The 13,315-nt window shown below is 39.8% G+C and overlaps 1 protein-coding gene across 6 annotated transcripts in view; it reads right to left on the bottom strand.

Moving 5' to 3' along the window:
- The window catches only part of CLIP1 (CAP-Gly domain containing linker protein 1), a 74,216-nt gene that overhangs the window by 49,154 nt on the left and 11,747 nt on the right, over positions 1-13,315 (bottom strand). For all 6 annotated transcript variants that reach the window (XM_087754975.1, XM_087754980.1, XM_087754977.1 and 3 more), the window contains 2 exons: positions 11,089-11,284; positions 10,034-10,605 (listed from right to left, as the gene is read on the bottom strand). In XM_087754975.1, coding sequence (XP_087611101.1) covers positions 10,034-10,605; positions 11,089-11,182 — 666 coding nt within the window. In that variant the 5' untranslated portion in view covers positions 11,183-11,284. The remainder of the gene's footprint in view (positions 1-10,033; positions 10,606-11,088; positions 11,285-13,315) is intronic.

Below are 13,315 nucleotides of genomic sequence, written 5' to 3'. Positions count from 1 at the left end.
CATTGTGGGGTGAGGAAATTTGCTTGGAATTCACTACTGTTATGTCAAACACATGGGAAAAGTCCTTTAAGATCATCAAGTCCAGCCATTAACCCAGCACTGCCAAGTCCACCACTAAACCATGTCCCTAAGCACCACATCTACCTGGCTTTTAAATACCTCCAGGGATGGGGACTCAACCACTTCCCTGGGCAGCCTGTGCCAGTGCTCCACAACCCTTTTAGTGAGGAAATTTTTCCTAATATCCAACCTAAACCTGCCCTGGTGCAGCTTGAGGCTGTTTCCTCTTGTCCTATCGCTTATTACTTGGAAGAAGAGGCCAACCCCCACCTGGCTCCAGCCTCCTTTCAGGCAGTTGTGGAGAGTGATAAGGTCTCCCCTCAGCCTCCTCTTCTCCAGACGAAACAACCCCAGCTCCCTCAGCTGCTCCTCACCAGCCTTGTGCTCCAGACCCTTCCCCAGCCTCGCTGCCCTGCTCTGGCCACTCTCCAGCACCTCCATGTCCTTCTTGGAGTGAGGGGCCCAAAACTGAACACAGTACTCGAGGTGCGGCCTCACCAGTGCCAAGTACAGGAGCACTATCACCTCCCTGGTCCTGCTGGCCACACTATTCCTGATGCAAGCCAGGAGGCTATTGGCCTTCTTGGCCACCTGGGCACACTGCCAGCTCATATTCAGCTGGCTGCTGACCAACACCCCCAGGTCCTTTTCCACCAGGCAGCTCTCCAGCCACTCTTCTCCAAGCCTGCAGTGTTGCCTGGGGTTGTTGTGACCGAAGTGCAGCACCCAGCACTGAGTCTTGTTGAACCTCATACAATTGGCCTTGGCCCATCGATCCAGCCTGTCCAAATTATAACTAAGCTTACATTAATTTGCTGCAATGTAAAGCGAAGTAGCAAAATGGGCTTGTGAACCTGAAGCAGTTAAAAACTTCCTGATGAAAGCGCATGGGATGAGCACATCAAACTTTGTGAGAACCTTTGTAGAGCTGCATTTCCAAAGATAAGTAGAGGGAGGAAACAAATAAACCAGTGTAATCCAGGAAAAAAAAAAAAGAGATGGTCTAAAAAATGAGCCTGCTCTTTAAACAGTATTCATTGAAAAATACAGATCTCGGAAAAGAGGATAGCCACTGTCTGAAATTTTGTCAGTATAACAGTATCACTTACTCAGACCAGCTGAGCAGAGCTAAAAGGTGAGTAACAATTGCTCTGTCTCCCCTTCTGCCTGAGCACGCACTTATGGTGACTCCTGAAAAGCATCACTTGGATATTTCTGTGTTTGTCACATAGGCTGGGCATTTTCAGAAGCATTCGAACCACAGCATCCGTAATACAGGACACTTGAAAAAGCAAAAAACATTCAGACAAACAAACACCGCCTTTGAAAAACCTGGGATCTACTAATCGGAATCTTCTTTCTCTTGTTTCTCAAAATTTAGAGGAACCATTTCCCGCTGGCAAAAGCAATTGTATTCAATTTGGTCACCTATTCAGGGCCAGAGGGAACCATCAGATCATCTCCTCTGGCTCTCCTGAAACAGGTCCTTCACCCAGTTACATCTGTAATTAACCCTGTAACTGTACTGAGCTAAGCTGTATGTGTTAATGTTTTTAGATCAGAGCTGATATCCATCAGAAAACATGCTTCCACTGACAGTCTATTTTCATAGTTAATCGCTCCATTGTTAGAAACGTATTTAAATTTGAAATAAAACAAATTTGACTGTGGCTTCTAGCCACTGACTCTCATTATGCTTTTATTTGGAAGATCATAGAGCTTTTCAGCAACTGGCATTCACCATGCAAGAACACACATGTTTTAAGCAAGACACCTCAATTCTTCCCTTCGTATATTAAACAAGATTGAGTTCTTCAAATATTTTATTACAGGATACTTTCTCTTGCTTGAGTCATTTTGCAGCTGTGTTCTGAATTCTTGCCAATGTTTCCAATAGGCTTTTCAAATAACTACGGACATAACTATATGGAGTATTTGAGTACTGACCAAAAGCATGGTTAGCATGGCTTAGAGCACCGTGTATTTTCATTGGTCTTTCTGCCACATCAACCCACAAACTCCTCTTCAGCACCTTTAGCTCCTGGATCTTCTTCAGTCACTGGTCTCTCCAGCAGACAGCTGCCCATGGCTGTTACGCAGCTTATGCTCTTAGGCTTATGAGCTCTACCATTGAATGCAAAATGGAACCAACAGCTTGGCCCACTGGAGACGAAATGACAAGTCCCTCTGGGCTGCTCCATGTTATTTGCCCCTCTGACTGTCTGGAGATTTCATCAGCAATGATTTACAATTACTTCCAGAGCATGGATCAAAGCCCTGAATAGTATTAGCACCACATTAGCTCAAAGAAAAACCATGCTAGTGACCATACCCAATGGTGGTACCGAGCAACCTCCCCCCCCCCCCTTTTTTTGGGGGGGGGAGGGGGGGGAGGAGGAGGGTGTAGGGTGGGTGTTTGCCATCCACTGCCCAGTTCTTAAATATATCAATAAAGGTCAATGCTAATTTGGAAGTTAGACTGTATTAAAAAATTAAAAAAAAAATCCCACTACACAACAGAGTTTTCTTCATTAAACCTATCATTTCAAAGAAGGAAGTAAAACGTGTTTGACAAAAATGCCATGTTTTAGTTTGTCAAGATTTGGTTCCTCTGTCAGGTTTTGCCTTTTTTTCCCTTGATATTAGACAGTCTAACTTCAGATTATCCTATTTCCTTTTAGAAACATCTGCATAACAACCGACACTTGATGAAGGCATGACTGGAAGAGTGCTAGAGTATCCACTAAACTTTAAACCGGCCTCCCTAATTCAGATTTTTCAAACCAGCAATTCTGTGAATAGCAGGATTAATGATGTCAGTTTTCCTGGGGCACTGGATATTATGGTCGAGTGACTTTGCTATCTAAAAATGCAAGAGTGACTACAGCGATTTCTATGGATGGGAACAGTATTTAGACCAGATCTTGATCATGTGGATTCTCTGACGTGCGAAAATCTGTGAAGGCAAATCGCAGCTTTTCCAAAATTGGTGGTTAGATTCTCTGCCTTCTATTGGGCTATCTATTTCCATGAAACTTGTAAGAGCTTATCTTTGATACCTCTACATTTCTACCCAATTTGGCTGCAGTTGACTAGCAAGTTCAAAAGCAAGGCCAAAGTGGGCAAAAGAGGTAATGTGCAATAAGACACTCACACAGACACAGCACTATCACACAACCCTTCACTTCCAGAAGAAAACAGTTTAATAATTTAAAATTATCTGCTATTGATGTTCAATTCATTCAATCAACTCATTCAGTCACAAAGGAAGCAATACAAAAAACTAACGGCAATTCCATACTACAGAAGCCACATGTGAATTTGCCACCACAAAAAAAGCTAAGGCGAAGACTAAAATAAGTAAATAAATAAAACAGTTCTTTCTCCCATCCTGTGTTGAAGTGAGCAAGGACAACATGTTCCTGGATATCACTCCCCTTGGGAAGGCAGGGGGAGGGGAAGCGAGACAGGGAGTCCACACAAAAAAAAAAAAAAAAAAAAAAAAGAAGAGTCTTGCTTGAACCGACTATTAACAAAGCACGTAGAGAAGTCACCCATTGCTGCCATTATATCCCATTAACTCACATGCAATTTTAAGTTAAATAAGGAGTTGCCAAAACAAAATGAGTCACAGCTAGACACAACTCATACCTTGCTGCAATAAGATAAATTTAACATCTTATTTATCGGTGAGCAGAGAGCTAACAATATGTCCTGAAAAATCCTTAAATGTAACATTAACAGAAAGCCACAGTTTGCACACAGAAAATCACCAAGATCGTGAATTACAGACAAAGCCCTTGGATACCCTCTATCCTTCAGTTATACTCTCATACATATATTTCATCCTGTGGCAACCACTTCACAAACTAATCTACATTATACTTTACAGTATCCAAAATACTATATCTAAATATACATCCATAAATATAAGAATTACTTTCATCCTTAACTAAACATGACAAAGCCATCAAAATACCTTACAGTCAATTCAGCTTAAGGATAAAGCAAAAGCACGACTGAGCAGTTAAGCACTGAGATACATTTGCAGTCACAATAATCGAGGCTCAGGACAGCCCCAGTAGAGCACGCAACAATTGCATGCTCTCAACTTCCAAATTTTTCTTCCTTTTCTATCCTCATATGCATTGTGGCAAGACATTGTTACATTGCTTTAACTGTAACAACGCCAATGAATATTTGTTTTTCTAACAGTTAAATATTTACTGTTATAGATTTTTAAATACACTAAACTCAGACGTGCATTTTCTATTCTTAATGTTATAGGAACTAGAAAATGGAAAACTTAAAGATACCATATGGACAATGCAGGATTACTTCTAAAGGGAGAAACTTCTCTCTACATGTGAAATTTCTTTTCCCCTTCGTTGCTTTTAAAAGTCCTAGAATGTAATCAGTTGACAGACGTGCGTCATGTTTACTTGAACATAGGTTCCATGGGTAGAAACAAATCTGACAATAATCTATCAGTCTCTGCCTATCACACCACTAAAGAACTGACTAAGAAATAACGAAGCAAGAAATAACTTACAGTGAGCAGTGTAAAACAGACAATAAGAAGAAATTAGATGTTACTCATGCATAGAGAATAACTTTCCAAAAAGGCCGCGCCAGCATATGCCTGTAAATCTAGTTTGCCACCTTTTGTGAGCATATGGACAGAGGCCCAAGTCACAGCTTTACAGCTCAGCTCCAGAAGCATCAGATTTGGCAGACCACGATGGAGCTGTAACTGGTTAAATGAATGAAAGCACTTTAATCCCTTGAGAAGGCTAAGGCCCCTTAGGTTGATAAGATTTTTATTTATTTATTTAAAATATAGCATCTGGTCCCTCCAGGAAAAACCCTAAGATGCTCTCAAAGCTGCTTGAACCTTTGGCAGGTGCAACAGTTGTCACACAAAGCAGGTTTTCCCCTTTTATTTCAACAAGCTGGGTTTGTGAGGTTGGTTAGTTCAGGGGGGTTTGTTTGTTTGTTTGTTTTTTAAATCAACTTTGCATTGGGCTCTTAAGAAATCATAAGTGTCTGCAATACCAGGGCAAACAGGTTCTCTGGCTGCAACCCAAACAGGAAACAGAAACCGGCTTAGCCTGAAAAGTCATTTGTTTTCTGAATTAGTCCCCATCTGGTTTAGCACCTAGCGACAACACTTCCACTGGCACAAGAAGGGATCACTTTTTGCATAGGAATTCTTACTCATACCAGGTTCAAAATGCTGAAGCTATAGCCTAATTTTCAGCAGGCAAATCAACTACGGCTGTGTAAAGACCTTGCACTCTGTCATCAACCCAAGTCAAGGCGGGACGAGCGCAATGAAGGAAATGCAGATTTCCACATCAACACTTCCTATTTCACGGCAATCCCCAAAAATATGAGATCAGGCTGCCCAGAGTTAATGTCCTCCCTCTAACAACTAAATCACATCCAGATTCCAGAACATACTTCAGATGTTAAGAATGGAAATTATGGCTAATACAGAGCTATTTGAATTACTCTTTGCATTAATAACTTTTTCTTCAGTTTTGCTATATTATTTTTTCCAGTAGAAGTTATACATCAATGCAACAAATGAAAAGCTGAATAATGAGTTACATATCAGAAACCACAGCTCTTTTAAATATGTACTTTATGTCCCTATATTTTCAACATTTCTACATATTAACATGAAGCATTTCCAAATACTTGTTAGTGAAAGGAAAATTACTGCTCAGCTTCAAGTCAACTAGGCAATTAAGTACAGGCTTCCTGAATACGGCTCAGATATACCGGGATTTGAGGGAGACAGACTTCTTATCAGAGATTTCCAAGACAGCAGAGGGCTTGCATGCTGTTTTAACCTAATCTTTGAGAAGGAGTAAACTACAAAAATGTAAAGGACCTCTCCTTTTGCACTGGAACATCCGTTTTGGGGTATAATACTTCAGCTCATATATTCACTTCACTTTGTTCGATTTGCCTTTGATTTGCTTTGACTCCTCCAGAATGTCAAGGAAGATAACTTCTAGGAAACCAGGACAACGGGAATTTCTCCACAATTATTACATTTCCCTTCTGGATATTGATGTCTACCACAAGCTATTTTTTTGATCTTTACATCTCGATTTAACAGCCTGGAACATGTCTTCTTCAAATTGAGGGGGGAAAAAAAGGAAAAAGTTGTAGCTGACTGTTGCAGCAAATCTACTACAAGTATTTTTTTCTGCAGGCATCCACAGGAACACAACTCAGCTGACATATCGCGTACCTTGAAGCACTGTCTGTCTGTTCTGATGTTAATGAAATTTTTTTATATATATATATACAAGGTCCTTTGGAAAAAGATGTTTTCTGCCCCATAAAAAAAGCAAGCCTGCTTGCTTTTGCATCTTTCCACCTCCACATCTATTGCATTGTTCAGCACAACCTGAGTCAATCTAAGCAAGCCTGCATTTGAGAATATATAGGTGACCACCTCACAACTCTACTTGTTTTTTGCAGCAGAATTTCTTTTCTCTGACAAGTATCTGAATGAGTGTCCCAAATGCTTAGTTTGCGTGTAACCACTATTCTTCCTAATGTTATCTGAATTAAGGGAAGATCCTGTAGAGCACCTGTTGTCATAGTCTAACTTTAAGTGCACAAAAGACTGGTGAAACAATTAGAGATCAAAGGAATAAGAAAATAACCTTAAGATAATTTTTCTATCCACACAAAACAGTACAGACCATGCTCTACAGCTTTAAACATCTCTTCAAGATTTCTTTGCACATACAGCCTTTAACCAAACTACCTCACCCCAACACCACTGGCTACAAACATCTGATGCTGTAGTTTGCTGCGACAGAATGCAGAAGCAACTGTGAAGAGTTTACAGCTTCTTTTCATGTAGAGGAATAGCACGAACATCGCAGTGGGAACTGAAAAATGTTCCAACAAAGCTTAGCTGTTGGGAAACGTCAGTAATTTACATTTGTGTAATGCAGAAAAGAAGCTGAGGCAAGATGTAAATTGGTAAATGCATTTCTCTGGCATTTAAATATTTGTCAGAATGGCCTCTTGTTTCTTGATAACCCAGACTGGGAAGAAGAAAAGCTGTATGATTTTGCCTTTTTTGTTGAAGGTATCACCCAAACCCAGCCAGTTGCCAACAACATCAAACAAAACAAAAGAAACAAACAAAAAATTGAACAGATCAATTCAAACTAACTGCTATTAAGTACATTTTAAAATCAGAGTTAGAGGAAAAAATTTAACAGATTGAAATACTCCAGCGTAACACTCCACACCCTAAGATCACACACAAAGACCAACAAAGTTGAGCCACATCTGAAGTCCATTCTGGAATGTAATCTTAGCTGAGGAGCTGTGTCTTACCCATCTATGAATTTGCCCTTAAGGACATACTTTTCCAGTTAAGTATTTTCATAAGACTCCCAAATGAGCTTTTCTCTATCATGAATTCATTGTTCTGCTGAACTGCAATTCTACACTGCTGGCGGCTCACCGTTTTCGAGACGCAATTCTCATCAGTTGTTTTCCCCATATGTCCATGATCATCACAGCATTGCTATTACTAAGAACTTTCACAAAGTATTCAATAGCTCTCAGTCCCAACTGCAAGAACTGATGAATGTGGGCAGCATTTAGTCGCTGGAGCTCTGCAATGGTATGGTGAGACTGGAGCGTATCTCAGGCCTATGATGCTACACTGACACTTAGAGGGAAAATTCTGTGCTGAGGTGGGACTTACAAATTCCATCAAGCCTCTCATCCTCTTGGGTAACATATTACTGAAAAGTTACTGCTGCCAGTATAAATGACATGCAGCAGCCCAGTTGCATTTGTACCTTTGATGGAGATGGAACGGCCAAGCAAGCTACAGTAAGTGACAGGCAGGTCTTTCACAACAACTAGTGCTAGCTGTAGGCTCTGAGGACAGTTTCCAGCAATTACTCAGTAACAGCTCGATTCTACAGTCCATAGTGCTGGACAGGAGTTCAGTGGCAGAGAAAAAAAAAAAAAAAAACTAACAGATGAACGGATTATTCAGCCAAGTTTACTATTATTTGCACTAACCTGGCAATGTAAGATATTTACGTCTGAATTACTATTAGACATGACATGAGCAGAGTCTGGGATCTACTACAAAAAATTAGCATGGGACCCAAAAGGGTTAAAAACCAGCAGACAAGAATCCTTCCATTTAACGTTCAGATTCCTGTGCATACACTGTCTTATACTGGCATATAAATTACAGATACGCATCACTGACATGCTGTGCTAGGAATTGCCCCAAAACCTCAAACTACAATTTGATGATTCAACAGGAAGACTTAAGGCAAACAGAGGAAGGAGGGAGGATGAAATACTAAGTTTAATCTGTTCTACATAACAAATGGAATTTGGGACCTTATTACTATCAAACTGTGGCACTTAGGATATGCTGCTTCTGTCATTTGCACTAATAAGATACAGGAAAGTTTGAGCGATGCCTTCATAGGCATCAGAGAGTTTTCCCACCCAAAAAGGACATCCCAGATCATCTCACAAAGATCCTTGAGAAAAAGGCAAACAAGTGGTTAAAAAAACGATGCTGACTGGAAGAGGACAGGGCTCTAGTCCCTGACAGAAATAGCTAGGGATAAACGGTAAATCTTTGTTTCCATTGCCACTCCAAGAAAACACATCTCAGCCCAACTCTAGCTGTCAGCCAAACCCTGCCCTCACTTCACCCTTGTCTCCTTCACACTTTCAACTTGGCCCTATGTTTTAAGCTCTCTTTACACAGAAAGAGGAGCCAAATTCTTCCTTAAAAAAATAATTAAAAAAAAAAAAACAACAAAGTATCAATCCACCTTCACTGCAGAATCATTATCTGGTGGGGCACTGCAGGATAAACAATAAAATCCATGAGATTCTTTTCTACACAAGGTTCTTACAGTAACCCCAGAAATGCTTTCTATGCCAGGGTATTTGCTCCTGTCCTTGTTTTTAGCTAATGAAAATTTTAAAAATTATATTGTAAATAAAAAGATATTGTATCAAAATAACATTAAGACAATTCTTCAGCTTAATGACGCACGCGAGTAATTCAAACCTAAAATCAGATCTCTGTTACAGCGACCGTAGATCTGCTGGACACGCAAATATCATTCTGGTTATATTTGAAAGATACATACATAGCCTTGAAATAAAGAATACAACATAAACAACGTATCACCAGCTTTCTACCATCTTTTCAAGTGAAGGCTAGTGTTTCAAGGCAAAGTTTCCCACTTTTCTTAGTGGGTGTATCTCAAATCAGTTATCAAAAATGACTCGTGCTATATCACATTGATCCAAATATAAAAGGTATACAACATAATTACTTTAAAAAAATGTTTAAACTAGCAAAACTTAACTCCCTTTTAAAAAAGTGAAATGATCCATCAGCAGAAGAATTTCTGGTTCTGAGTTTAGGAAGGGCAGCCAAGTAACATGGCACATCACCAACAGAACACGTAATTCCTGGGTGATCAGTGGCATTATGTGACTACTTCTGTTGCTGCCTATCACTACTCAATTATTGAACTGTTTGCTTTCTAAAGACAAGGCCCTGAATAGAGGGCAAAAGAGCTGCATGGAAATCTCTCAAGCTCATTTTTTATTTAGCACAACTGTAGTTCTTGAAGTTATGGGAAGATAAGCTATAAATATGTTGTTAAAGACCAAATGTTTTCTTTAAACACTGGCAAAACATAATAGATTAAAAACTGCCAAATTAACCATTTTATCTTGGTACTGCAAAGATCTTCCTACGGTATGCAAAACTGCATGCGAACAGCTTGTCTACAGAAGACACTCAACGAAAAGAAAGCTAGAGCATAAATTTACATTACCTTGACCAAGGAAATAGCAGAAAAGCTTTGAGTATTAGCAGAAGTCACAATTCATCAATCAAAAAGCAGACACAGAGGCTGCAGAGGAATCTTACCAGAACTCGATCACCAATTTTGAGCTCCCTTTCTCCTTTCTTTAGTGATCCAGCTTCAGAAAGATTCGATATAGATTCACTTGCAGTTTTTGAAAGATTGCTAATATGAGAAGGAGTTGAATGTTCCTTAGCAGCAAGTGGTGAAGTTTTTTGTGGAATTCCTGAAGGGGGAAGTGCAGCAGCGGATGAAGACACCATACTAGCAGCTGATGTGGAAGTTGGTGACGTAGCTCTAGAAGCATGAGCTGTCTGTGTACCATTGGCTTCATCTTCTGTCAGCACTTTTCTTGTCAATTTTGATGGTCTTGTAAATATTCCCCTCAAGGGTTCACACTGGAAATAGCGAACTCCAGCCACAGAGCCATCATTCTTACCAATTGGTTCATCTAGAACAATCCCTGCCCACTGTCCTGGAGCAAACTGTGTTTCACCAAGGAACTGAATAAAGCCAGGTTTATTTCCATTGACCCAAACACGCTCACCAACTCTGAAATCATCCACAAACTCTTCATGTGCGTCTGCAGCAGCTGTGCTTGAGGCCTTTTCACTGGAAGCTGCTTTTTCTGGTGGAGCTGGAATCAAGCACAATGAGAAATCAAATACACTAATATTCCAGAGAGCATCATTACTTAGTTTCAACATAATGAGCATGTGGAAAAGCATGATTTCTAAAAGACAGAGCACAATTCCAAATTTTCTTACTTATGGAAACACTGTAATCTCTGGGATACAATACTGCAAAATCTAAGGACAGAGACATTGAATGCATTTAATATAGGTTTTGGTAAAAATCTTGTGAGGATTACAAGTCTTACCTCAAAAACTACCCAATCATTTTTATTATGACAAGATTTCTTCAAGGAAAACTGCTCAATCACATCCAATTAGTAACTTCAGATTTTTTGCATGTTGTACACATCATTTTTTTTAGATCAGAAATACAAGCAAAAATACCTTGGTCTAAATGGTAAAAATAGTGTATATTCATCGCTTCCAAGGTACTTTTTGTTAGAAGATGAATAAGGGAAAAGTTAAGATATTTAAATATTCCTTACCAGCTGCAACAGGTGCAGGTGTTTTCAGCAATGTACTCCCATGCTTGATGGTCTTTGAAGGAGCCTTAAGTCCACTTGGTTTTAACATACTCATCTTTTTGCAATACCAGTGTTAATCCTCTTTGTCTGTAGCAACTACCTTTTTCCAAACATGGATAAAATATATTACTCGAGTTTTTCCAACTCTGGAATAAACCTGTATATAAAAATATTAGACATGAAACAAAAATCAGTATTTTAACTCCTGCAGAAGAAATTTCTATATATACACACATAGTCTATGTACAAAATGCGTGATAAAAGAGGCTTTACAATAACAACTAGAAGCATTTCCCAGGACAGCATTTCCAACTCCTCATCTTTTGAAGGCCATTTCCTATCAAAAGACACCAAGTCTGAACCTAAAACATCAAAATAACTCGCTTCACTGAATGCTGCTGTATTCATCTTGAGCTTTAAACTAAAAGGCTATTTTAAGAAAGAAAAACAAAGCCCTTAACAGCATTACTAACATTACGCATACATATAACCACTCTGTGCACCCTACTGTTTTCAGTCACATTTTTCAAGTGTTGCAATATCCCAGCAAAAACAACTTGAGACTAGAGAACTAACTGCAGGAGAAATCAAGAGAACCAGGAATTTCAGGATAAAAGGAATAAAGTTTTTAAGAGAGACTGGAACCGAAAAACTAAAACAGATCAACAGAGTTAGATGATGACAACCAAAAAGTAAACATCGACCTCAGCTGTATGTGATCTTTTAGATCACAAGATACACTGGCTCGCAGTCCCCAACACAGTGCCCCAGCTACGCTCCTCTGGAAAGAGGAGGGACTCTTCCCTACGTTGCTAGGATAGAGCGCTGCTCTGACTTGGAAGCCAGCTATCAGCTTTTCAGGGAACTATGTCATGAGGGTTTTGCCACAGAAGGCATCTTCCTTTTGATTACAAAAACTTCAGAAAGGCTCTTTCATCTATAATGAAAAAAATCTATTTTTTTTCTAGAACGTGAATTCAAAGCCAAACTGTAAGGTGACTGGTCTCCACACCATCTTCAAAAGCATAAACTGTTCTGCATGAACACAGCTTGAATACTTGCTAAGCTTTATATATAAAGGCACTGACAGAACAACTATGCCTACTTAAAAAAAACCCAAAAAACTAGGACAGATCTAAACCAACACCTGAAAAAAAAAAAAAGAAAGATAGACATGTACAATAAGTCTGTTTGCTCAGAACATGACAAACAAGAACTGTAAAGCAGGTCTCAGTCCTGCTGTTTACTCAGCATTTGGGCACCAATCCGTACACATGTACAGGCAGAAAGCTGGCCAACTGCAGACTTCCCCAAACCATTACTAGCAGTGCCCAGGTGCGCATACTGGGCGCACGGTATGGTTAAAGGCAAAACAAACACCAGTGAAGGAGAGGCTGCTACGCTGCGGGAAGGAAGACTAAAGAGAGAAGCCAACAGTGCCTTTTACCTACCAGTATAAGTTTTACCCCTCATGTATTATTAATAGCCAGCACATTAGTGCTCCTAAAAATCAATACACTGGGGGGGGGGGGGGGGGGGGGGGGGAAAGGAATGTATCAGGCACGCTGCTTTGTGAACCTAAATAACGAAGTGAAACATTTCTTCTGCTATTTCAAGACTGGCCATGCCAAACTCAAGCCATTTTCCAAGAAGTCTGCAAAAATGTTATACTTTAAAAAGCATTAATTACCACTTTGGCTGTATGGTGTTTGTCTACAATTTAAGTTATGCTCCATGCAAACTCTGAAGTAGCGCTGTGCAGATTGCTGAGCATTTTTTCTGGCATTGCCAGAAGTATGTCACCCACCCATCTGCAGAGTTATGACTACTGAAGAGAAAAATTTCTGCATTGTTTTTGCAAGATGTATGCCAGTTCACTATTAATTTTTAAGTGGGAGCTTTCATGTTCATGAACATGAAAGCAGAGTTAGCTCTCTAAAATCAAAGCAGAAGGATAGGCATGAAATACGACTAAGCCGTGAAAGAACTGAGAGGCATACAGTTACACAGAACAACAACTAGAGGATCACATAAGATGTCACTTTGGACACAGCAGGAACGCTGGGGTTTTTTTCCCCCTCCTACTACGTACTTGCCCTCCCTGCTAAATCCAAGTGCATCATATTTCTTTGTATTTTGTTTCAGAAATCTTCTAAAACTGCACTTCATGCTTACACACCAAGGACTT

Source organism: Nipponia nippon, unplaced genomic scaffold (genome assembly GCF_047370975.1).
Source record: "Nipponia nippon isolate SJK-2023a ecotype South Korea unplaced genomic scaffold, ASM4737097v1 scaffold_18, whole genome shotgun sequence".
Taxonomy (NCBI): domain Eukaryota; kingdom Metazoa; phylum Chordata; class Aves; order Pelecaniformes; family Threskiornithidae; genus Nipponia; species Nipponia nippon.
This window is presented reverse-complemented; position numbering and strand designations above follow the sequence as displayed.